The sequence below is a fragment of the Nycticebus coucang genome, chromosome 8 (genome assembly GCF_027406575.1).
Source record: "Nycticebus coucang isolate mNycCou1 chromosome 8, mNycCou1.pri, whole genome shotgun sequence".
NCBI lineage: Eukaryota > Metazoa > Chordata > Mammalia > Primates > Lorisidae > Nycticebus > Nycticebus coucang.
The window spans coordinates 49,230,493-49,255,874 of NC_069787.1; the positions used below are offsets into that span (position 1 = coordinate 49,230,493).

Genomic DNA, 25,382 nt, shown 5'->3' on the forward strand with positions numbered 1-25,382 from the left:
TTCTTCAATGGCTCACTATTAAACATTTTAGGTATTTTAGGTTCCATGGGCTTTTGCAATTACTCAACCCTGTAGTTGTAGTATACTATATAAATGACTGCACTTTATTTATGGACACTAAAATTTGAATTTCATATCATTTTTCATGTCACAAAATATTTTCTTGATTTTTTTTCCACCTGTTTTAAAATATAAAAACCATCCTTAGCTCACAGGCCATATAAAAAACAGTTGGTGAACAGACTTGGCCTGTGGACCACAGATTGCTGAGCCCTGAACTAGACTTTGCCAAGGGACCCTGGGTAAGAACTCTGCCTTTGCTTAGATGTAGGACAGGGGTAAGGTTAGATACAGGCTAAGATAAAGTATGACTTTGGCACTTGAGGTGAATATTCCCATCCCTGAAGATTTGTTTTCTACCAACTCACAACTATTTTCTGTCCTTCCAACACCTTCTTATTTATTGTGGAACAAAATAAGATTAGAAAACTCATCTGAGATTCTGCAGGTGTCAGATCCTTTTCTGAGAGCAAGTTTTGATCTGAGGGGCTAGGGAAGGAACAGCTAGGCTTTTCCATTCTCTAGCTTTAATTAAGATCCTACGAAAGAGACTAAGGTGGAGGCAGCACAGAGAACTTTCACTGTCTTGCCTGGGGCCAATGCTGGTTGCAAATCTAAAGAAGCTTCCTAACTTAATGGTTCCAGAACTGTATTGCCAACTTTCAATTTGCTATGCCACCTTCCACCAGAGCAAGCTTGGATGACCGAAATCTAACAATTCCTGGCAACTCTGCTATGTCAGAGTCATGTAACAAGTGCTTCTGGAGTGTCTGTGGTTTCTTCCTCCCCATTTGGAGCCAAGAAACATAAAGAGGAGAAATGCAAGAAGGAAGAAACTTAAGGTCCTAAGGCCTCACATGTAATCAGCTTAGAGCAACTGAGAATTTGACTATATTTTTATTTTCATCTAAATCCCCTTTGTGGCCCCTGTTAAAAGCTTGGGCTGTATCTTTAATGTATCAGACTTATTTTTTTAAAGTCATTTTCAGAATAAAAATAAAAGATGACAAAACTCCTCTATTTTGATTGATCACATTTGTTAATCACTTGACCAGTCAACTTAGATCAACTTGAGTGTCAAGTTAACCAAAAAAGTCAAGCGATTTTCTACAGGTGAAGCTACAGGATATGAAATGGATGGAATAATTCATCCTCCCTCAAATTTCTACTTCCCTCTTACTTTCTACAGAAGCGCTTACTTCACAAATCAGTCTTCCTGTACTCCATCCTGCCACACCAGTTGACTTAACCTGAACCTTTGCTTTTCTTCTTATGTGTAATACAGATTGAATAAAATGCTCTCTAAAATACCTGTTGAAGGGCCAGGTGTGATGGCTCATACCTGTCATCTTAGCACTTTGGCTGGGTGAGGCAAGAGAATCCCTTGAGCTCAGGCATTTGACACCAGCCTGATCAAGAGCGAGACGCCGTCTCTGCTAAAATTAGAAAAGCTAGCTGGCCCTGGAGGCCAGAGCCTGTAATCCCAGTTACTCAGGAGGCTAAGGCAGGAGGATTTCTTGAGCCCAAGAGTTTGAGGTTGCTGTGAGCTATTATGCCATAGTACTCTAGCCTGGTGACAGAGTGAGCCTCTGTCTCTAAAAAAAAGAAAAAAAAGTAATAAAATACCCTTTGGAAACATATCATCAAACTTGGGAAAATATGATAAAATGTGAAATCTTTTTTGTTGTTGGTTTTTTTAGGCAACAGTCACATTACACTGCCTTATGTGATTATGTGATCTGTGTTAGGAGGAGACCTAATTCAATGAAAACGACTCATGACACAGGAAAGTGGTAAGAGAAAATAAAAAGCACATATCTAAAAATCTCTCTCTGCTGGAAAATCAGCAGTTACACTGACTAATTGTATTTCTGCAAACTAACTATTTCATAAAGAGATTAAAAAAAAAAAAACAACCCTTAATTCATGATTTCCCCTGAAGCTGTCATTTGGTCTCAGTGGGTGGTCAGGAAGTGAAGTGCAAAACATCAGGGTCTGCATCTCAGCCAGTCTTCCCTTTGATTAAACATGGAGCCCAGACAGGAAACAATATGCTCCTTGCTTTAGTGCCATTGTGGATTGTTCATTAGTTTTAATTATTTTCTAAGGTCTAGAAGGAGCCATCAAAAAAACTTAATCATGAATGGAAGGCAAGGCAGTCTTCTGTGATCATAAAAACACATAAAGTGTTTTCGATTATGGACTTTTTATAATTTACACTCAAATTTGAACTGAAGGGGGCATATGGCATTTCAACATTTATTTAAAAAGCCTGGGAATATATGATAAATTATAAGTTTTTGTTATAAAATCAAATAACTTGACTTTCTATTATGTTTTTATGGCTAAATTTGTGAGGGTGTGTGTGGAGGAATCCTTTCTAATTTTAACTTTGCTAGAAAAATAAAAATATAGCATCTTCTTGCTAGGAGATATTTTAAAGATTACGCCAATTATACAAGGCTTGTGCTTCTGTCAGCATTTTTATCCAGTGCAGGGAGGGTCTCTGGAGCAGCCTATTCTATTCTGGAAAGTTCGGGAATTCAGAACTCGGTCTCTGCACGACTTCACATGTGACCTCCATGGTTTCATAAATTTGGCTCAATCTTTCTTCTAGAACAGCCCTTCAAGTATTGGAGCAGCTGTTGACTCTCTGAAATCTCCAAGGTCTGGGACTGTGGGCTCTGGAATCCAACTGATCAGGTTCAGTTTGAGGTGTTATCATTAACTAGATGAGTCATTGGGCAATTATTTAGCCATCATAAACCTTGGTTCCTCCTCATGAAAAACTGAGGAAAGAGTTATGCCTACTTACAGGGTGACTATGAAGATTAAATGAGGATATTCATCTAGTCCTTCACAGTCTGCCAAATGGCAAGTGCTCGTAAAGGCTATTTATTACTAATAATGTTAGGACTATGTTTCTCATGAAACAATCCCCATATGTCCTCATGTGACATGGCTTTGCATCTCCTCATTAAGGGGTGACCAATTGGTCCTGGTTTTATGAGTGAAAGTCCCACATCCTGGGACTATACCTCAGTCCCTGGCAAACTGAGACAATTGACCACCCTATTCACTGTATTGGTTACTTACTTCAGGATTTTCCTGCTTTAATTAAAGTACATTTACGATATCCCTGATAAAACCTGCTGCATGAGACAGTCCTATTAAAAAGTGCCGGGAGTGCCGAGAATTATGTTGGGGGTATTGTCTGACTTATGTTTTGATTAAATCTTGTTCTCCGATAACTGACTGGAACCTTTAACCGTGCCTTTGGCTTCAGATTTGGACTTACTCTGGATTGGGTTTGAATCTCATAAATCCTTTTATCACTTTTATTTATTTATTTTTTTTATTGTTGGGGATTCATTGAGGGTACAATAAGCCAGGTTACACTGATTGCAATTGTTAGGTAAAGTCCCTCTTGCAATCATGTCTTGCCCCCATAAAGTGTGACACACACCAAGGCCCCACCCCCTCCCTCCTTCCCTCTTTCTGTCCCCCCCCATAACCATAATTGTCATTAATTGTCCTCATATCAAAATTGAGTACATAGGATTCATGCTTCTCCATTCTTGTGATGCTTTACTAAGAATAATGTCTTCCACGTCCATCCAGGTTAATAAGAAGGATGTAAAGTCTCCATTTTTTTAATGGCTGAATAGTATTCCATGGTATACATATACCACAGCTTGTTAATCCATTCCTGGGTTGGTGGGCATTTAGGCTGTTTCCACATTTTGGCGATTGTAAATTGAGCTGCAATAAACAGTCTAGTACAAGTGTCCTTATCATAAAAGGATTTCTTTCCTTCTGGGTAGATGCCCAGTAATGGGATTGCAGGATCAAATGGGAGGTCTAGCTTGAGTGCTTTGAGGTTTCTCCATACTTCCTTCCAGAAAGGTTGTACTAGTTTGCAGTGCCACCAGCAGTGTAAAAGTGTTCCCTTCTCTCCACATCCACGCCAGCATCTGCAGTTTTGAGATTTTGTGATGTGGGCCATTCTCATTGGGGTTAGATGATATCTCAGGGTTGTTTTGATTTGCATTTCTCTAATATATAGAGATGATGAACATTTTTTCATGTGTTTGTTAGCCATTCGTCTGAAGAGTATAGGCATAGGTGGCACATTTCTTTTTTTTTTTTTTTTGTAGAGACAGAGTCTCATTGTACCACCCTCGGTAGAGTGCCGTGGCATCACACGGCTCACAGCAACCTCCAGCTCTTGGGCTTACATGATTCTCTTGCCTCAGCCTCCCGAGCAGCTGGGACTACAGGCACCCTCCACAACGCCCAGCTATTTTTTGTTGCAGTTTGGCCGGGGCTGGGTTTGAACCCGCCACCCTCGGCATATGGGGCCGGCGCCCTACTCACTGAGCCACAGGTGCCGCCCAGGTGGCACATTTCTTAAACTGATTGAAGCTATCTATGATAAACCCACAGCCAATATTTTACTGAATAGAGTAAAACTGAAAGCTTTTCCTCTTAGAACTGGAACCAGACAAGGTTGTCCTCTGTCACCTTTACTATTCAACGTAGTGCTGGAAGTTCTAGCCAATACAATTAGGCAAGACAAGGAAATAAAGGGAATCCAAATGGGAGCAGAGGAGGTCAAACTCTCCCTCTTTGCTGACGACATGATCTTATACTTAGAGAACCCCAAAGACTCAACCACAAGACTCCTAGAAGTCATCAAAAAATACAGTAATGTTTCAGGATATAAAATCAATGTCCACAAGTCAGTAGCCTTTGTGTACACCAATAACAGTCAAGATGAGAAGCTAATTAAGGACACAGCTCCCTTCACCATAGTTTCAAAGAAAATGAAATACCTAGGAATATACCTAACGAAGGAGGTGAAGGACCTCTATAAAGAAAACTATGAAATCCTCAGAAAGGAAATAGCAGAGGATACTAACAAATGGAAGAACATACCATGCTCATGGATGGGAAGAATCAACATTGTTAAAATGTCTATACTTCCCAAAGCAATCTACCTATTCAATGCCATTCCTATCAAAATACCAACATCGTACTTTCAAGATTTGGAAAAAATGATTCTGCATTTTGTATGGAACCGGAAAAAACCCTGTATAGCTAAGGCAGTTCTCTGTAACAAAAATAAAGCTGGGGGCATCAGCATACCAGATTTTATCACTTTTCTATCTTGTGTAACACAGATGGAACTAAACTGTTGGTCACTCGTGCCTACCTGGTGCTGACTTGGCATGTCCTTGAAGCCTGCTCCATCGTGCCCTGTGAAACTACATAGATAAATTAGATAAATTACCCTGCACCAAATCACAAAACATGAGATTAGAAATATAAGAATTTTGGCCAATCTGGACACTTAGAGTTGGGTTCTCAACCACATATAAACCCTCTCAGTTGTTACTGTCCTCTAATACATACGTCTGTATCTATAATTAGAAGAACTATTCCTTACTGGAATCTTAACATACTATTTCTTCCAAAATTTATTGATGCTTTGTTCTGAAAACCCTTTTAAGAAGGAAAATGAGGTTGATTTGGTATGGTATTTGGTGCCTGTGGTAACTCTTTCCTTTTCTAACAGCTCCAAAACCACCTACCTACTTGTTACAATGTATGTAATTCATGAAAAGACACTGACATATACAGGAAAAAGTTGTAATGGCTTCCAATTGCAACAGATAAGGAAACTTATCTGTGTAGAAATTTATCTGTGATCTGTAAGACCAGATGTCCCTTTGTCAACTAAGACCAGCCCTAATGCTAAGGAAATAAAAGTTACCTACAGGTTGAGAATTCAGGGCCCAGCTGGCATGGTAAATTTCTAAATTTCTATGGCTACAAGCAAAACCCTTGGGGAACTCCATAACAATAGGTGTTATCAGGCTGATTTATAACCCAGGCCACTACAAGTCTGATTGAACAGAGGACCAGCCTTACAAACCTTCCCTTCTTTTTTTTTTTATTAAATCATAGCTGTGTACATTGATATGATCATGGGGCATCATTCACTAGCTTCACAGACCGTTTACCAAGTTTCACATATACCCTTGTAAGATGCACCGCTGGTGTAATCCCACCAATTTCCTTCCCTCTACCCACCTCCCCCCTCCCTCCCCTCCCTTTCTCCCTTCCCCCTATTCTTAGGTTGTAACTGGGTTATAGCTTTCATGTGAAAACCCTAAATTATTCTCATGGTAGGACTGAGTACATTGGGTACTTTCTCTTCCATTCTTGAGATACTTTACTAAGAAGAATATGTTCCAGATCCATCCATGTAAACATGAAAGAGGTAAAGTCTCCATCTTTCTTTAAGGCTGCATAATATTCCATGGTGTACATATACCACAATTTATTAATCCATTCGTGGATCGATGGGCACCTGGGCTTCCTCCATGACATAGCAATTATGAATTGGGCTGCAATAAACATTCTGGTACAAATATCTTTGTTATGACGTGATTTTTGGTCTTCTGGGTATATGCCCAGTAGAGGAATTACAGGTTTGAATGGCAGATCTATTTTTAGATCTCTAAGTGTTCTCCATATCTCTTTCCAAAAGGAATGTATTAATTTGCATTCCCACCAGCAGTGCAAAAGTGTTCCCTTTTTTTTTTTTTAATGGCTGAATAGTATTCCATGGTATACATAGACCACAGCTTGTTAATCCATTCCTGGGTTGGTGGGCATTTAGGCTGTTTCCACATTTTGGCAACGGTAAATTGAGCTGCAATAAACAGTCTAGTACAAGTGTCCTTATGATAAAAGGATTTTTTTCCTTCTGGGTAGATGCCCAGTAATGGGATTGCAGGATCGAATGGGAGGTCTAGGTTGAGTGCTTTGAGGTTTCTCCATACTTCCTTCCAGAAAGGTTGTACTAGTTTGCAGTCCCACCAGCAGTGTAAAAGTGTTCCCTTCTCTCCACATCCACGCCAGCATCTGCAGTTTTGAGATTTTGTGATGTGGGCCATTCTCACTGGGGTTAGATGATATCTCAGGGTTGTTTTGATTTGCATTTCTCTAATATATAGAAATGATGAACATTTTTTCATGTGTTTGTTAGCCATTCATCTGTGATCTTTAGAGAAAGTTCTATTCATGTCTCTTGCCCATTGATATAAGGGATTGTTGGCTTTTTTCATGTGGATTAATTTGAGTTCTCTATAGATCCTAGTTATCAAGCTTTTGTCTGATTGAAAATATGCAAAGTGGAAGACATTATTCTTAGTAAAGCATCACAAAAATGGAGAAGCATGAATCCTATGTACTCAATCTTGATATGAGGACAATTAATGACAATTAAGGTTATGGGGGGGAAGCAGAAAGAGGGATGGAGGGAGGAGGGTGGGGCCTTAGTGTGTGTCACATTTTATGGGGGCAAGACATGATTGCAAGAGGGACTTTACCTAACAATTGCAATCAGTGTAACTGGCTTATTGTACCCTCAATGAATCCCCAACAATAAAAAAAAAAAAAAAAAAAAAGAAAAGTGTTCCCTTTTGTCCACATCCACGCCAACATCTCTGGTCTTGGGATTTTGTGATATAGGCTTGTCTCACTGGAGTTAGATGGTATCTCAAAGTAGTTTTGATTTGCATTTCTCTGATGATTAAAGATGATGAGCATTTTTTCATATGTCTGAAGGCCGCATGCCTGTCTTCTTCAGAGAAGTTTCTCTTCAAATCCCTTGCCCAGACTGTGATGGGATCCCTTGTTCTATTCTTGCTAATGCATTTGAGTTCTCTGTGGATTCTGGTTATTAAACCTTTGTCGGAGACATAACCTGCAAATATCTTCTCTCATTCTGAGGGCTGTTTGCTTGCTTTACTTACTGTGTTCTTGGCTGTGCAGAAGCTTTTTAGTTTGATCAAATCCCAGTAGTGTATTTTTGAAGCTGCTTCAATTGCCCGGGGCGTCCTCCTCATAAAATATTTTAATATTTTCTTTATTTTTTTAATATTTTATTTATTTAATATTTAATATTTTAATATTTTAATATTCGCCCATCCCGATTTCTTCAAGAGTTTTCCCTGCACTCTCCTCTAGTACTTTTATAGTTTCATGTCTTAAGTTTAAATCTTTGATCCAGTGAGAGTCTATCTTAGTTAATGGTGAAAGGTGTGGGTCCACTTTCAGTCTCTTACAGGTTGCCAGCCAGTTCACCCAGCACAATTTGTTAAATAGGGAATCTTTTCCCCACTGAATGTTTTTAATTGGCTTGTCAAAGATGAAATAACAGTAAGTAGCTGGATTCATCTCTTGATTCTCTATTCTATTCCAGACATCTACCTCTCTGTTTTTGTGCCAATACCATGCTGTTTTGATCACTATTGATTTGTAGTATAGTCTGAGGTCTGGTAGCGTAATTCCTCCTGCTTTGTTTTTATTTCTGAGTAATGTCTTGGCTATTCGAGGTTTTTTCTGATTCCATATAAAACGAAGTATTGTTTTTTCCAGATCTTTAAAGTATGACAGTGTTGCTTTAATAGGGATTGCATTGAAGTTATATATTGCTTTGGGTAGTATAGACATTTTAACTATGTTGATTCTTCCCAGCCATGAGCATGGTATGTTTTTCCATTTGTTAATATTTTCAGCTATTTCTTTTCTTAGAGTTTCATAGTTCTCTTTATAGAGATCTTGAACATCCTTTGTTAGATAAATTCCCAAATATTTCATCTTCTTTGGCACTACTGTGAATGGGATAGAGTCCTTAATTGTTTTTTCAACTTGACTGTTGTTAGTATATATAAAGGCTACCGATTTATGAGTGTTGATTTTGTAACCTGAGACGCTGCTGTGTTCCTTAATCACTTCTAAGAGTTTTGTAGTAGAGTCCCTAGTGTTTTCCAGATATACTATCATATCATCCGCGAAGAGCGAAAGTTTGATCTCTTCTGACCCTATATGGATACCCTTGATTGCCTTTTCTTCCCTAATTGCAGTGGCTAAAACTTCCATTACAATGTTCAAAAGCATTGGAGACAATAGGCAGCCTTGTCTGGTTCCTGATCTGAGTGGAAATGATTCCAATTTAACTCCATTCAATATGATATTGGCTGTGTGTTTGTTGTAGATGGTCTCTATCAGTTTAAGAAATATCCCTTCTATACCAATTTTCTTAAGTGTTCTGATCATGAAGGGATGCTGGATATTATCAAAAGCTTTTTCTGCATCGATTGAGAGAGTCATATGGTCTTTGTTTTTTAATTTGTTTATGTGCTGGATTACATTTATAGATTTACGTATATTGAACCAGCCTTGAGATCCTGGGATAAAACCGACTTGGTCATGATGTATAATTTGTTTGATGTGTTGCTGGATTCTGTTTGTTAGGATCTTGTTGAATATTTTTGCATCTATATTCATTAGTGATATCGGTCTATAATTTTCTTTTCTTGTTGGGTCTTTCCCTGGTTTGGGGATCAGGGTGATGTTTGCTTCATAGAACGTGTTGGGTAGTCTTCCTTCTTTTTCTACCTTTTGGAATAGGTTAAGTAATATAGGTACTAATTCCTCTTTAAAGGTTTGGTAGAATTCAGACGTGAAACCATCTGGTCCCGGGCTTTTCTTTTTAGGGAGGTTTTGTATGGTTGATGCTATTTCCGAACTTGATATGGGCCTGTTCAGCATTTTCACTTGATTCTGGCTAAGTCTTGGAAGGTGACGTGCTTCCAACTGTTGGTCAATTTCCTTCAGATTTTCATATTTCTGAGAATAAAGTTTCTTGTAATATTCATTAAGGATTTTTTGGATTTCTGAGGAGTCTGTTGTTATTTCGTCTTTGTTGTTTCTGATTGATGAGATTAGAGATTTTACTCTTTTTTTCCTGATTAGGTTGGCCAAAGGTTTATCTATTTTATTGACCTTTTCGAAAAACCAGCTTTTTGATTTATTGATCTGTTGTATTATTCTTTTGTTTTCAATTTCATTTAATTCTGCTCTAATTTTGGTTATTTATTTTCTTCTACTGGGTTTGGGGTTGGAATGTTCTTCCTTTTCCAGTTGCTTAAGATATCCCATTAAGTTGTGAACTTCCTCTCTTTCCATTCTCTTGAGGAAGGCTTACAGTGCTATAAATTTCCCTCTTAGAACTGCCTTTGCGGTGTCCCAGAGGTTCTGATAGTTCGTGTCTTCATTGTTGTTTTGTTCCAAAAAATTGCTGATTTCTTTCTTAATCTCATCTCTGACCCAGCTATCATTCAGCATAAGGTTATTTAACTTCCATGTTTTTGTATCAGTATGCAGATTCCTGTTGTTACTCAGCTCAAGTTTTATTCCATGGTGTTCCGAGAAGATGCATGGAATAATTTCTATTCCTTTAAATTTACTGAGGTTAGACTTGTGACCTAAGATGTGATCGATTTTAGAGTAAGTTCCATGGGCTGATGAGAAGTATGTGTATTCAGTTTTGTTGGGATGAAATGTTCAGTAGATGTCTGCTAGATCCAAATGTTGGATGGTTAGGTTTAAATCTAAGATTTCTTTGCTCAGCTTCTTGTTGGAGGATCGATCCAACACTGCCAAAGGAGTGTTGAAATCTCCGACGATTATGGAGCTGGAGGAAATCAAGTTGCTCATGTCTGTTAGAGTTTCTCTTATAAATTGAGGTGCATTCTGGTTGGGTGCATAGATATTAATAATTGAGATCTCATCATAGTGAGTAATACCCTTAACAAATATGAAGTGACCGTTCTTGTCCTTCCTTACTTTTGTTGGTTTAAAGCCTATTGTATCTGCAAATAAAATTGCAACACCTGCTTTTTTCTGATTACCATTTGCCTGAAATATGGACGACCATCCTTTCACCCTGAGTCTGTATTTGTCTTCTAGGTTAAGATGTGACTCTTGTATGCAACGGATATCTGGCCTTAGTTTTTGTATCCAGTCAGCTAACCTATGCCTCTTTAGAGGACAGTTTAAGCCATTCACATTAATGGAAAATATTGATAAGTCTGGTGAAGTTTTGGGTATCGAGTTTTTCAAAAGTCCAGTGGCCATTTTTAATCCTTTCGCCAGTGTGGAATTTGGAGTTTGATCTGAAGTTTCTGAGTGAGTTTACTTTTGTGGTATAGGATTGGGTTGGTCATTATGGAGGATAGGTCTGAGAATATCCTGAAGAGCTGGTTTGGTTATGGCAAATTTCTTCAACATATGAATGTCATTAAAGTATTTAATTTCTCCATCATAAATGAAACTCAGTTTAGCTGGATACAAAATCCAGGGTTGAAAGTTATTTTGCTTTAGGAGATTAAAAATCGGTGACGACCCTCTTCTGGCTTGAAAAGTTTCAGCAGAGAGATTTGCAGTCATTCTGATATTCTTGCCTTTGAATGTAATTGTTTTCTTTCTCCTGGCAGCTTTGAGGATTTTGTCCTTCATATTAACTTTAGTGAAGTTAATTATGATATGCCTTGGGGATGTCTTATTGGGGTTGAGTCGTGCTGGGGTTCTGAAGCTGTCCGCTATCTGAATTTCAGAATCTCTAGGCATGTCTGGAAAATTCTCTTTCATAATTTCATGCGGAAGGGCCTCTGTGCCCAGCGAGGCCACTTCATCTGTTTCTGGAACTCCTATGATTCGCATATTTGCCTTCTTCGAATTATCCCAGAGCTCTCTGAGTGAGTGATCCGTTTTTGCTCTCCATTTCTCTTCTTCTTTGAGAGTTTGGGAGCGTTCAAAGGCTTTATCTTCGATGTCAGAAATCCTTCCTTCTGCTTGCTCCATTCTGTTAATGAGGGATTCTACTGTATTTTTCATATCTTTGAGGGCTGCAAATTCTGGCTTCAGTGTGTCTAAGTCTTTGGTGGTTTTGTCTTTAAATTCGTTAAATTCTTGAGACAACTTTTGAATTTCTCCTCGAATTCCTAATTCCACTTTGTTAATCTTGTCTGCAATCCAAATTCTGAATTCGATTTCTGACATCTCAGCCAGTTGTTAATGAATGGGATCTTCAATTGCATCTGCCGTATCTTTCCTTGCGGGGTTTGATCTATTCTGGTTATTCATGTTACCAGAGTTTTTCCGCTGATTCCGCCCCATGGTTGTTTTACTCCCTCTGATTTTTTCCCCTGGGGCTTTGTCGATGGCCCATACAGTGTTGTGGCCTGCGAAACTGGGGCCCTGTCTGGTGTGGTGGGGCTAAATGGTTCTGCCTTGTTTTCAGCTGGTTTCTGTTCCACCCTAGTGAAACAGATACTTTGGATTGAAGTCTCAGCTGTGGAGAAATAGCAGCAATTAAGTCACCCCGCCCCCCACCTGCATAGGGTGGGATCAGGGCAGAGTCAGCACTGACCTATAGGCTGTTCCCAGCTGCATATAGTGAAAGGCGTCAATCTTTATCAGAAGGCTCTGGCGGCAGCAGGGACCAGGATGGGTGTTGAGGTAGTTTTTTTTTGAGATAGAGCCTCAAGCTGTCACCCTGAGTAGAGTGCTGTGGCATCACAGCTCACAGCAACTTCCAACTCCTGCGCTCAAGCAATTCTCCTGCCTCTGCCTCCCAAGTAGCTGGGACTACAGTTGCCTGCCACAATGCCTGGCTATTTTTTGGTTGCAGCTGTCGTTGTTTGGTGGGCCCGGGCTGGACTCAAACCCGAACCCGCCAGCTCAGGTGTATGTGGCTGGCACCTTAGCCGCTTGAGCCCCAGGAGCCGAGCCGGTGTTGAGGTAGTTTTGATGCTGGCCCTAAGCTGGCTTCTTCTACCCCACACAAAGCCCCAGATGGATGGTATCCAGGGGATCATGCATACCAAGAGGATGCTATTGTTTTGAGGCTGAGGAGGTAGTCAGGTGAGAAAACCCCTCTAGAGGAGAGGAGGCTTAGGAAGTAGCCCCTATACACATCTAGCCACTCACCTTTTGAATGTCATAGTGGAGGCCACGGATAGCAAAGTTGGGGTTGTAGTCATATTTCCTAATCCCCTCTGGGTACTGTTGGGGTAAAGAAGCCCAGGCCTAAGCCAGTAGCACTACCAAACCTGGCTGGAGGGCCATCTTAGGGGGTCAATCCAGCTACTTTCCCAGAGCAGTTGCCAGGCCAGGGTAGCCCTGGGCTTAGACCAAGCTGCACTTCTGGAGCAGTGACAATAAAACAGGCAGGTATAACTGGGGTACCCAAAGGGATGAGCTGTACCTTCTAGCCTCCGGGACCTGGTGGTGGCAGAGGCCCCTGCCTGGCTGGTCTCACCTTGTAGTGCTCAGTTAGGATGTCATGGGCAGCACTGAAGATCTCAGGATGCAGCACATCTGCATACTGGGCCAGTGTGTGGTCGTAATCGAAGCCATAGACTTCGACATCACGCAGGCTGATCTCATTGTTGGCGTAGATAGCTGCTGGGTTCAGGAGACTGTAGACCTCAGGGGGCAGGAGGTCTAAAAGCAGGAGATGCAAAGAGGTGGCACAATGAGGATGGTGACACCACAGCAACTAGTGGATCCTGTGTACCTGACTGGTGCCCAGCTCTGTAAGCCACATAAAATACCTCACAATTGCAATTCTCAGCCTAATGCTGTAGATGATGAAACTGAGGTTTGGAGAGAAGTCATTTGCCCAGAGTCACGTGATTTGGGTAAGGTAGAGCTGGCAGTGGGCTGAGCCCATAACTGGAGCTCCTCCCTTTGGGCACCCTAGTTATACCTGCCTGTGTCTCCTCCAGGCTCTTGCCATAAAGCCCCATGAGATACACAGCTGTGCTGGAGCCCTGGCAGCACCCTGGAGGCAGGCAGGCTGGCACTCAGCTCTTCACTGTCTAGCCCAGAACAGCTGCTCTTGGGCCTGTCTAAAGTGCAAATCTTTCCTGTTGCTCAAAAACCACTCAGGAGCACCACTGTCTGGTCCCTGTTGGACAGCAACTGCTCTCTCAGCTGCCCAGCTGCCCATGGGCCATCTCCATGGGATAGCACAGGGGGACTCCAACCCAGAGGGTGCTGGCTCTGTCTGAACCAGACTATGTGGCTGAGGCCATTGTGCTGTCTTTCCATCTTGCCTGAGCTGGAATTGGGGCTCAGAAACATTAGTGGGGTGGGGAGCCCCTCTGCTGCTGGGTCTAAGCACCTGCTATAGCCCAGAGAGCCAGGTTCCCTCTAATCAGATTTCAGCTGCCTGCCAGCCCACCTAATGACATTTGCTGGCTCTAGCCAGGGAACATTGCTAATTACAACAGGGGGGAAGGTGTGAAGTTGGGTTCTGGAACACAGGCTGTTCCCTTCTGGGGATGCAGTCATGCCCCCTCCCCAAGTCTCTGGCCGCTCCCAAAGGGCCACAGTTGACTTAACAGCAGAGTGGGCTCCTTGGTACCAGGTCTCCTGCCTTGATTTCCCCATCTGTTTAATGGCAGAGGTTGATGGGAAAAGGGATGTGGTGAAAAGGGCACAGACACTGAGGATGAGATCATACCCTCCCTTTCATGGCTGTGACTTTAGGAATATCACCTCATATCCCAGACCTAAGTTTCCTTATCTCTAAAGGGGTAATAAAAATTGTACTGACCTACATATTTACTAAGGGGCATTCCCACCCTGCACATATGCAGGATTAAATAGATCATGTACCTCTCAAGACCCTCATGAGCTCCCTATCCCCAATTTCTCCATGTCACTCCAGGAATAGGGGATACAGGGAGGGGACAGCAGGCTGGACTAGGTGCACAGGGCACTGCCTTGCACAGGCCCCAGGTCCAAGTCTCCAGGATGCCTGTCTCAGGCACAATTAGCCCCAAACACAGAGAAGCCCCTGGCCTTACAGCATGTCTGGCAGTTGCTGCAGTCAAGAGGCAGACACCTCACTGATGTGCTCCCGTGCCCAGAGCATTTGCCTTAGAGGCTCCTTGGGAACACAGGGCTCTGCCCCTACCCCTTTCTTTTGTAGCCAAGTGCAGTGTGTGGGTGGGGGAGTAGGTGTGGCTGGTTCCCAGGCCAGCACAGAGCAGCGGCTCTGCAGATCCATGGGTACAGACAGGACACTCTTCATTCGGATGCACGTGAGACACAGCTGACTGTAGCCCTCTAGGAAGCTGCTTCTCAGATGCCCCTCACCTGGTGTTGCCAGGACCCTGAGCCTCACCCTCTCCATGACCCTGACTAAATCCAGGCCTTGCCCTGTGTCCTTGAGAATTTTCCTAGGGGCCCAGGGACAGACAATCCTCTGAGGAATAAAGCAGAATGAGGAAGGAGTTAGCTTCCTGACCCAATTTTTGGACCAAGGAAACCATAGCTCAGGTGTCACAGGGTCCCACTCTCTTCCATAGGGTGGTGGTGGTGTGTAGAGCCAGGCGAGGATGTGCCCTCCCCACTATCCTGAACTGGCCTGCAACCTTTATAGCCTCACTGTCCAGCCCTCACTCTCCTCTCTCCTCAGCCCCAAGCTCCCACATCTGCCCATGGGTCCAGGTCCTGGGGCCAACCCTTTCCTGGCAGCCATGACACTCACTTGTGGATGCCTTGGAGACCTGTCTTGTTTAATCCTTTTTCCAGTTCTGGAATGTAATCACACTTATTCCTCCATTGTCCAGAGAAAGAAACTGGGGCTCAGGGAGGTGAAGGGACTTGCTCCAAACTACTGAACAGTTGGCAATGGAGTTGAGATCTGCGTGCCCCTAAGCCTAGCCCTCCAATGTCACCACACAGGCCAGGTAGGGCCGATCTTGGGCCTCAAAACAACCATTCAACAACCCTTGCTTATAGGACTCCACTATTCTGCCTTTAGCTTGTCAAGAATGAGATTCAGTCACCCATGACTCCCTACGTCTTCATACAGATGCAGTGGAAGCCCCTGTCCAGTCCATTGGACTCTTTCACACAGGGCTACTTTGTCTATCAGACAATGAAAGCCACATCAACCCTGGGGTTCCTCTGAACCTACCCTGCCCATTCTTGGCCTGGCTCTTTTCTAGTTATCACCACAATCTGTGACAGAGGTCCCAAGACTGTGTTTTGAGCTTGAGGGCAGAGGTCTGAGAGCATGAGGCTCCCCGAGGTTCATCCAGCTGGTCAGTGGTGATAAGGCCCACAAATCCAAACCACATACATGTGCCTGCTGCAGGGGCAGGGTCCCACTAGACATATCTAGATAAGTGGGCAGATGTCCAGGGCTCTCAGCTCTCTGGCTACCCCAGTGCACCCCAGGCTGCCCTTGCTTTGGAAGGGGTGTCTCAGAGCTCATCATCCCATTTGGCAGAGTTAGAGGAGCACCCTAGGGTAAGCGCCTCGCGCAGCCCTGGTCAAGGTTTGTAGTAGCCCTTCTGGATTACAGGGGACTGGGGGACTTGGTCTGGTTTCACCAATGCCTTTGCCTTGTGGGCTGCGAGTGCGCTGAACCTCCAGGGTGAAATCAAGAGCGTCTGAAAAGTCCAGCCGGCGTCAGCTTAGGTAGGGCCGTCCCCAAGAGCCTGTCCGGACGAACGCCACTGTCTGGCTTTGTCCATATCACCCCACCCCCCACCCCCAACACTAAGGACCCGAGCAGAACAAGGGCTTGGGGGCGTTTCCGCAACGGCCTCCCCGCACGCGGGAACCCAAGGAAAGAGTGCGGCCACTTCAGGAGCCTCAAGCTCCTGTAGACCGAGCCAGGAAAGAAGCCTTCCGCCCGAGCCTTTCCGGAAAAGCTGACCGACCCTCGGACTCCGGGGCCCCAGCGAGACGCCCGCGACCGCTCGGGGGTGGTGCCCTGGCGCTCTGTCCGCCACGCGGGAGACACCCCCAGGCGCACGTACCGCTCCTGCTCACCCACCGTGCACCAGTCTCCGCATGTCCTGGTAGCGAGCCCACAAGTGTGAGTTGACTTCCGTGCTGCCGGCTGGCGCGGAGCGCGGAGAGCCAGGGCAGTGGGCGCCGGGACCCGGGGGGCCACAGCTAGGACAGGAGGGCGAGGACCAGGCAGCCTGCGGCCCGCCCTGGCCTCCGCACAGAAGCCAGCGCAGAGGGGCCGCCCGCAGCCCGGCACCCGCCATGCCCACTGCGCGCCGCCAGCGCAGCCCTCGACCCCTGGCCCAGCCCGCCGCCCTCCGCCCTCCGACTGCGCGCCCGCCACGGTGCCCCAGTGCTCCTCACAGCAGCCGGCCAATGGGCGCGGCGCGCGGAGCCTGTCAGGCCAATGGGTGCGGTCCGGGGGGCGGGAGGTCCGGAGCCCCGCGGGCGGGCGGGGCGGACGCCCTGGCCCCTACCCCCCAGCTCCCGCGCGGCGGAGGACTTTGCGCCCCCCTTCGGTAGTCACGGTGGTGATGGTGGCCCCTTCTGTCGGAAGTCGCAGGGCCTAAGAGCCACAGTCCTGGTGAGGCTCCGTACCACCGAGGCACAGGAGAGGGCCGGAGCGCGGCGGGTCCACCCAACCCCGGGATCCTCCGCCTCTCCCTGAGCTCCTGGTTCCTCCAGCCCTTTCCTTAAGCATTTGGGTCCTTCTGGCCCCTGATCGTGTGCTTCTTTTCCCCAGGACCTGTCCCCCTTTCCCAGAGTCCTGTTCCCCGCCTCCGGCCCCTATCTGCCCACTTACCAGAGCCTGGGCTGTTTCAACTCATCTAGCGAATAAAGACCCCTTTCCATGCTCTCCCCAGTGCCGGTCCCACACTGGGTGAGACCGCAGGACCTGAAGTGCAGTCAACGTCCACTGAGCAGCCCTTTTCCGGGTACCTCCGGGTGACCCTTACAACTCAGAGCAGGATGACTAGGCCGTGCGCTGCAGAGCAGTGGGGCAGGGGTCACTGCACCCACTTGGTTCTGACCACAGCAAATGGCTGCATGATCCACTCAGCTCTTGGCTTCAGGCTCAGGCCCTCTCTTGAGATGCCTGGTCTTTTCTAGCAATATCGCTAGACTTTCCTAGGAAATTCCTCTTAACGTCTTGGAACTGCTGTCCACCCACATTTCTTCTATTCCTATCTATTTTCTGAGCCTGCACAAGCTGAGCCTGGGCCCAGAGGAGGCCGATCCTGCACTGGTGAGCCCTGTGGGTGGGGAGCCAGCTAGTTGGGAAAGCGTTGTTTCCCGGGGGTCAGGGTACATGTGTATTTGAAGCTCTACTGAAACTTGGATGAAGACATGCAGTGTGCCAGACACTGCCCGGCACTGGTGAGGATCAAAGCCAAGGGCTCGGGTGGCGGCCTCCCCAAGGGTTCCACTTAGGAGGGCGCTGGGGACCTGGCCCAACATGAATCGTCTCCAGGCACGTGGACAGCCTATGTCATGCAGCCCTCAGAAACACCAGGAAAAAAGAGAACCAACAACAAGCTGCGGTGGGAGTGTGTGGCGCAGGCGCAGTTAACTCAGAGCATAATGAGGCGTCTTGGCCAGGTTATAGGCAGCAGTTCAGGCCATTCACTCCAGTCCTCTGACTCTTTTGGGGGCCCTGCAATGGCGCTCTATCTCCTCCAGTCTGTTTTTGTATATTTTGGGTCCCTATCATCAAACTCCTCATTTGCCGTAAGGTTTCATCTAATTTTCTTAAGATTGTCTAATAGTTGTTTTCACTCTCAAAGCTGTTCCTCTAGTTGTTATTTTAGCTCTAGGAAATGGTGTGACAGCCCCTCACAGAAACCTTCATCAAGTACAGTGAGTAGCATGAGAAGATGTAATGATGAGTGGAGGCTCTTCTAGACTCAGAGCTCTGCTTCTACCCTGTTTCCCCGAAAATAAGACCTACTTATAGGAAAGATAAGACGTCCCCCTGAAAATAAGACCTAGCGCAACTTTGGGAGCACACCTTAAAATAAGACACTGTCTTATTTTCGGGGAACCGGTATGTGGCTTAATCTCTTGACTTAAATTAAGAGAGTAAATGTTAAGATCCAGGGTTCAGCAGATCGTTATAATTATCGTAACTCATACTGTAGCTAATGTTAATTGATCAGTTATCATGCTCCAGGCGTGTGTCATTGGATTCAGAGAAAGTCCCCCATTCCCTCAATACCCACTGGGAATTGAGCTTGGAGAGCAGGGCTGTGGTTTGTCAAAAGCTCTGACCATCACGCTTTTCTGTGATTAATTGTGAATAGAGCACCTACAAGTGCCTGTAGAACAGTAAGTGCCCAGTACATGGCAGCTTCTATTAATTTTAGTCCTTGTGATCATCCATCCATCTGTATCTGTATTGAATGAGCACCTCTGAGAGGATATCATGAATAAGATAGAGTTCCTCATTCCAGAAGTTCTGTAATGGGAAAGACAGATAATGCAGTTACCATTAAGCATGATCAGTGTTGTGAGAGGCAAATGAGAGGAACTTAAGAATCTTGGGTGGGCACCACAACTGGACTAGAAAGTGCAAGGAAGGCTTCTGGAAGTGGTTACCAAGTAAAGGAGGACCTGAAGAGTGATTAGGTGTCAGCCAGATGAGGGGGTTTGTGGAGTTGAAAGTATCTTCATGGCAGTGGTAAGGGCAGACATGGGGACTTGTCTGAGAGTATGCTCTGTGTTTGAGGATTGAAGCAGACGAACAGTGAGGGAGGGGGAAGTGGCTAGAAGGGTCCTTGGGCATGGGTCAAAGGGACTGGAGAACCAAGAATGGATCACAAAGATTGAGGTTTTTTTTTTTTTTTTGTAGAGACAGAGTCTCACTGTACTGCCCTCCGGTAGAGTGCCGTGGCGTCACACAGCTCACAGCAACCTCTAACTCTTGGGCTTACACGATTCTCTAGCCTCAGCCTCCCAAGCAGCTGAGGCGCCTGCCACAACGCCCAGCTATTTTTTTGTTGCAGTTTGGCCGGGACTGGGTTTGAACCCGCCACCCTCTGCATAAGGGGCCGGGGCCCTACTCACTGAGCCACAGGTGCCGCCCGAGGGTTTTTTTTGTTTGTTTGTTTTTTGAGACAGAGTCTCTGTTGCCCTTGGTAGAGTGCCATAGCAACCTCAAACTCTTGGGCTTAAGCGATTCCCTTGCCTCAGCCTTCCAAGTAGTTGGGACTACAGCACCCAGGTATTTGTTGTTGTTGTTGCATTTGTCATACACCAGCCTAGGTGTATGTGGCCAGTGCCCTACCCACTGAGCTACGGGCCCTGCCCAGGTTGAAGGTTTTTTTTTTTTTTCCCTGCAGTTTTTGGCTGGGGCAGGGTTTGAACCCACCACCTCTGGTATATGGGGCCGGCACCCTACTCCTTAGAGCCACAGGTGCCACCCCATATTATGTTATTTTCTTTTTTTTCCTTTTATTTGCAATTTGGTGGGGGCCAGGTTCGAACCCACCACCCTCAGTATATGGGACTGGTGCCCTACCCACTGAGCCACCTAAGATTGAAGGGTTTTAAGCAGGGGATTATCACTTGGGAGAATGGCTCCTTGTCTCTGTGGAGAGGAGATTGGCACAACATTTAGGCTGTATGGCTGTACAGATTTGAGATAGTGAGCTGGTGTAGGTTGGGGGCAGAAGGGATGCCAAGGGGTAGGTGGAATTAGAGACATCCCGTGATTGAGTAGACTTGGTAGATGAGGAGTGGAGGCTTCAGGTACGACAGCAGGGGTGGTATAATTCCTGAACACAGGCAGGGTGAACCTGGGCTTCATTTGGGATGTGCTAAGGTGGAGGTATCTATACAAATGTGAAACTCAGGAGGCATATCTAGGGCAGAAATCTGGATAAGTGGACCCACTCACAAGCAAATTGTGATGAAAGTCAGAATCAAACCCCAATATTTTAAGGATGGCTGAGAATGGGCAGGGCCAATGTGGAAATCAGGTAAGTTTGTAATCACAGATGACAGGCAGTTAAAGAAGTCTGACTCCGTAAAGGGGCTGTAACCTCTCTACCCCCTGAAAGACTGGAGGATGTGCAAAAGGTGATCCGGGAGGGGTGTGTGGAGGGAGGTTGGAGATACTTGACCCTTGAGAGAGTGGAAGAGAAAGAGATCAAAGCCGGATGGCAGGAGTAGGTCTTCTTAGTTAGCTGGATGAGTTCTTTACTGATGACTTCTTCCCTGTGAAGGGGGAGTTCAAGGCCATTTGAGAGTGGGTGAAGAAGGGTATTCTGAGGAACAGGGTTGTCAGGCATCCCAGTGGACCCAATTAGAGGCATCAGTTGGTCCTGCAGTGCATAGCAAGTAGGGTGAGGCCTGGAGAAGGGAGGTGGTCAGATTAATCTGTGGTTGGGGATTTTTACATTAACAAGAGTGTGAAGGAATGCCAGTTGATTTGGCAGGAAGAAGGGGAAGACAGGCTCGACTGTAGCATAGTGTTTATGGTGCCAGCCACATATATCGAGGCTGGCAGGTTCGAACCTGGCCTGGGCCAGCTAAACAACGATGACAACTGCAACAAAAAATAGCCAGGCGCTAGCCAGGCATTGTGGTGGGCCCCTGTAGTCCCAGCTACTTGGGAGGCTGAGGCAAGAGAATCACCTGAGCCCAAGAGTTTGAGGTTGCTGTGAGCTATGATGCCAAAGAACTTTACTGAGGGTAACATAGTGAGACTGTCTCAAAAAAAAAAAAAAAGAAAGAAAGAAAAGAAAAAGAAGGGGAAGACAGAACCTGGGGAAAATGTTGGTGAGATCCAAGGACAGGAGGTGTGGTCTGAGCAGACTTGCTTCATACGAGCATTCCAAGTGACAGAGAAGCTGGAGGTGAAGGGAGCTGGAGCTTCAGCCCCTGGGTAGCAGTGGTGTCTGGAGACAGGGGCAAGAAACCTAAACTAGAGGCCTTCACTTTCAATGACTGAAGATGCAGAGAGCAGGTGCCAGTGCATAGGAGGTAAAAGTCAAATGGCCTAAGCCCTAAAGGAAGAGATGTCTTTAAATGAGGGTAGAGAATCAATAGTTTGGAAAAGAAGCAGTTGAGAGTGAAGAAATGGACTGCCCCTCCCCACCTGAAGGCTTTTGGGTATAGGAGAGGGAGAAGCATGGAACTAGGGCAAGAAGTGCCCCTGAGGGGGCACTCTGAGGTTTTAGTTAAGTAGGATGATTTCAGAACACAGACTTTGTGGGGGAGAAGCAAGTGAGGGAAGCTTTAAAACATTGCTAAAAGGTGTGCTAGGATGTGGCCTAATGCTTACTTTGCTATTTAAGTCTAGAATTCCATTAACATAGTCCTCATTTAACTCAGATTCTGTTTTAATTAAGCTTATTTTGAGCTGGATGCAGGGGCTCATGCCTGTAATCCCAGCACTTTGGGAAGCTAAGGTGGCTGAATCCTTTAGGCTCAGGAGTTCAAGACCAGCCTGAGCAAGAGAGAGACCTGCATCTGTATTAAAAATTGAGACTAGAGGATCATTTGATTACAAGAGTTTGAGGTTGCTGTGAGCTGTGATGACACCATGATGGCACTCTACCCAGGGTGACAGAGTGAGACTGTCTCAAAATGAGAAAAAAAATTGAGCTTATTTTGGCATTGAGTTAAAACACTAAGAATCTGAAATAGGAGACATTTCTAGACTATTGGTTGAATTATTCAGATCTCAGTATTTTAAAGTCTTCAGTTTTTAAAAAGTCTAAGCAAATTTTTTATTTGATACAGATGATGTCTACCGTAGAAAAGCCTCAGAAAGACAGTTATCAAAGAAGGCTGGAAGATGAATGAGGCTAAACTTCAGCAGTCAAAAAAATGGATATGGATTTTCACTGTTGGTTTCAACACCTGTAAAAATGTACGTTTCAGATCACTTGTTCTTACACAGCTTGTCCTTTAGCAGCTTTACAGTAATCTAAGAACTGTCTTTACAAAGAAATTTCATGGTTTTACCATTTCTGCTTGAGTATTTCCTGACTCACTACTGGGCAGGACTTGTGAGAAAATTATTTCCTCCTAAAACACTTACCCAGTGAATCTAGTTCATAAAATATTTTAAAACATTGCTAAAAGGTGTGCTAAGATATTATCTAATGCTTACTTTGCTAATTCAAGGGTCAATTAGGATGCTTTCCGGGGTAGTCTGAATTGTTTGTGAAGCCCCTTTGTAACCTTATTTACTTTTTTGTGGAATTCAAATTAAATTATGGACATTTTTCCATTGCCAGATCATTTAAACCTAGATAATTATGCAGATTACAATCTCTTCCAGCTACTGGATTATAATCTTTTTTCTTAGGATAGTGGGAATTCCTGACTGACTACATATTACTGATGATAGTGTTGTGAACAGAAATAAACCCATCCCTTGTCTGGGTCCACTAACATACAAGGGCTAGACCTCCATGAGGACTTCACACCTTTCTGTGATGAAGATGCTTGCTGTTCCTTCATCCAGCATCTAATGATGGACAATTAATTGCTTCTTCCATAAGAAAGTGAAACTACGCAGTGTAAAACCACCACAGACTTGAGCTAAATGAGAAGTTTAGTCTGTAGAGATTTGGGATTTGACTCCGTTTAAGTTTTGGTCAGACTGGTAGAAAGAGCAAAGACATCTTGCCATGCTTTGGATAATCATATTCAAATCATTTTTTAAACAATAAAATACTATTTAAGACTAAATTCAAAACAGTTTCTGGCTGGGTGTGGTGGCTTAAGCCTATTAATTCTAGCACTCTAGGAGGCCAAGCTCAGGAGTTTGAGACCAGCCTGACCAAGTACAAGACCCCATCTCTACTAAAAATAGAACAATTAACCAGGTGGTCCACACCTGACAAGCTACTGGGGTAGCTGAGACAGGAGGATCACTTGAGCCCAGGAGTCTGAGGTTGCACTAAGCTATGATAATACCACTGTGCTCTACCTGGGGTGTCCCTCCTCCCAACCTCTGCAAAAAAAAAAAGTTTCTTTTGCACAAGTATAAGCAAGCTCATGTTTAAGGCCATAAGATATCCTCAAGTTAATGATCTCTGCCACAAACACGTCTCCTGGTTTTTTCTAGAGACTTTTTTCTAATTTAAGTTAGTCCATTTATGTTAGAACCAATTCAGTAAACAACCACTAACTGCTCAAATCTCGTTAAAGCACTATCTACAGCAAGCCCATAGTCACTGTTGGGAAACAGCTTGAATGTGAAGGCAGGTAATAATCAGTACCACCCAACGTTCGTTGTATTTTCACATTCAGCCAAAGAATAACAGTAAACACTAATAAATCCATTAGCCAACTTCTGTATCTGCTGTGGGTTCATTCCCTGGCCTATCCTTCCTGCTTCTACCCTAGAGAGAACCATTAGCCTGAATTTTGAATTAGTTTCCTCTAGGGTTTTCTTCCTCATTTCATTTTTTTCCTTTCTTTTTCTTTCCATTAGAGTGTTGATATATTGAAAGACAAAAACTTTTAAAAATTAAAGACAACTTCTCACTTTAAGGCAAGTAGCACAGCAATTCAGAGCACATTAGTTTGGATGCTAGGAGTAAGAACTCACCTTTGTCTACCAAGCTATAAGTTTTAACGTGAAAATTGCAATGCTTTAATATGCTGATTACAGAATGACAGTGCCCCTAGTGTAAAATACAAGGCAAAAAATTTTATTTATTTGTTTTTGAGACAGAGCCTCAAGCTGTCACCCTGGGTAGAGTGCCGCGGCATCACAGCTCAGAGCAACCTCCAACTCCTGGGCTTAAGCGATTCTCTTGCCTCAGCCTCCCAAGTAGCTGGGACTACAGGCGCCTGCCACAACGCCCGGCTATTTTTAGGTTGTAGTTGTCATTGTTTGGCAGTCCTGGGCTGGATTCTAACCTGCCAGCTCTGGTGTATGTGGCTGGCGCCTTAGCTGCTTGAGCTGTAGATGTCGAGCTGGTAAAAATTTTAATAACTTAAATTTCAAAAACTAGAGCACGTATTCTAGATTGATGAAAAACTAATGAGCATTTACTGTTAGAACTCTACCTCTACTGTGGTGCTGGGGAAAGAACATGAGCCTTGGAACATCACTTTATCATATGAATTTATAGGGAAAGTACCTAAGTCAGGCACATAATCCATAATAAATGATGGTTATTTTTGTCCATCTAGCAGTTCTATTTTGGAAGTCTTACCTAATGTCATGCTTAGTCTCTTTTTTATGTGTAAGAATTTTTCACACTGAGTTCCTTCATTTAAAAAAATATACTCTTGGCCAAGCATGGCGGCTCATGCGGGTAATCCTAGGACTCTGGGAAGCCGAGGCAGGTGGATCGCCTGAGCTCATATGTTTGAGACCAACCTGAGCCAGAGCAAGACCTTGTCTCTAGAAGATAGCCAGGCATTGTGGCAGGTGCCTATAGTCCCAGCTATTCGGGAGGCTGAGGCAAGAGAATAGTTTTGAGTCCAAGAATTTGAGGTTGGTGCTAGCTATGATGCCATAGCACTCTACTGAGGGTGACAACATGAGACACTGTGTCCCCCCCCAAAAAAAAAAAAAAACACTCTTTAGCTGGGTGTGTTAGCTCATGCCTGTAATCCCAGCATTTTGGGAGGGCAAGATAGGAGGGTTGCTTGAGGCTAGGAGTTTGAGACCAGCC

General features: G+C 44.5%; 1 protein-coding gene and 1 long non-coding RNA gene across 2 annotated transcripts in view; one reads left to right on the top strand and one right to left on the bottom strand.

The window, feature by feature from the left end:
* The window catches only part of LOC128591331 (uncharacterized), a 75,368-nt gene that overhangs the window by 31,164 nt on the left and 18,822 nt on the right, over positions 1 to 25,382 (top strand). The window contains exon 5 of the mRNA XM_053598824.1: positions 1,761 to 1,853. Coding sequence (XP_053454799.1) covers positions 1,761 to 1,853 — 93 coding nt within the window. The remainder of the gene's footprint in view (positions 1 to 1,760; positions 1,854 to 25,382) is intronic.
* Positions 12,963 to 16,926, bottom strand: LOC128591233 (uncharacterized). The gene is made up of 3 exons (XR_008381553.1): positions 16,781 to 16,926; positions 13,241 to 13,425; positions 12,963 to 12,984 (listed from the first exon to the last, which is right to left on the bottom strand). It is a non-coding gene; the product is annotated as an uncharacterized LOC128591233 (long non-coding RNA).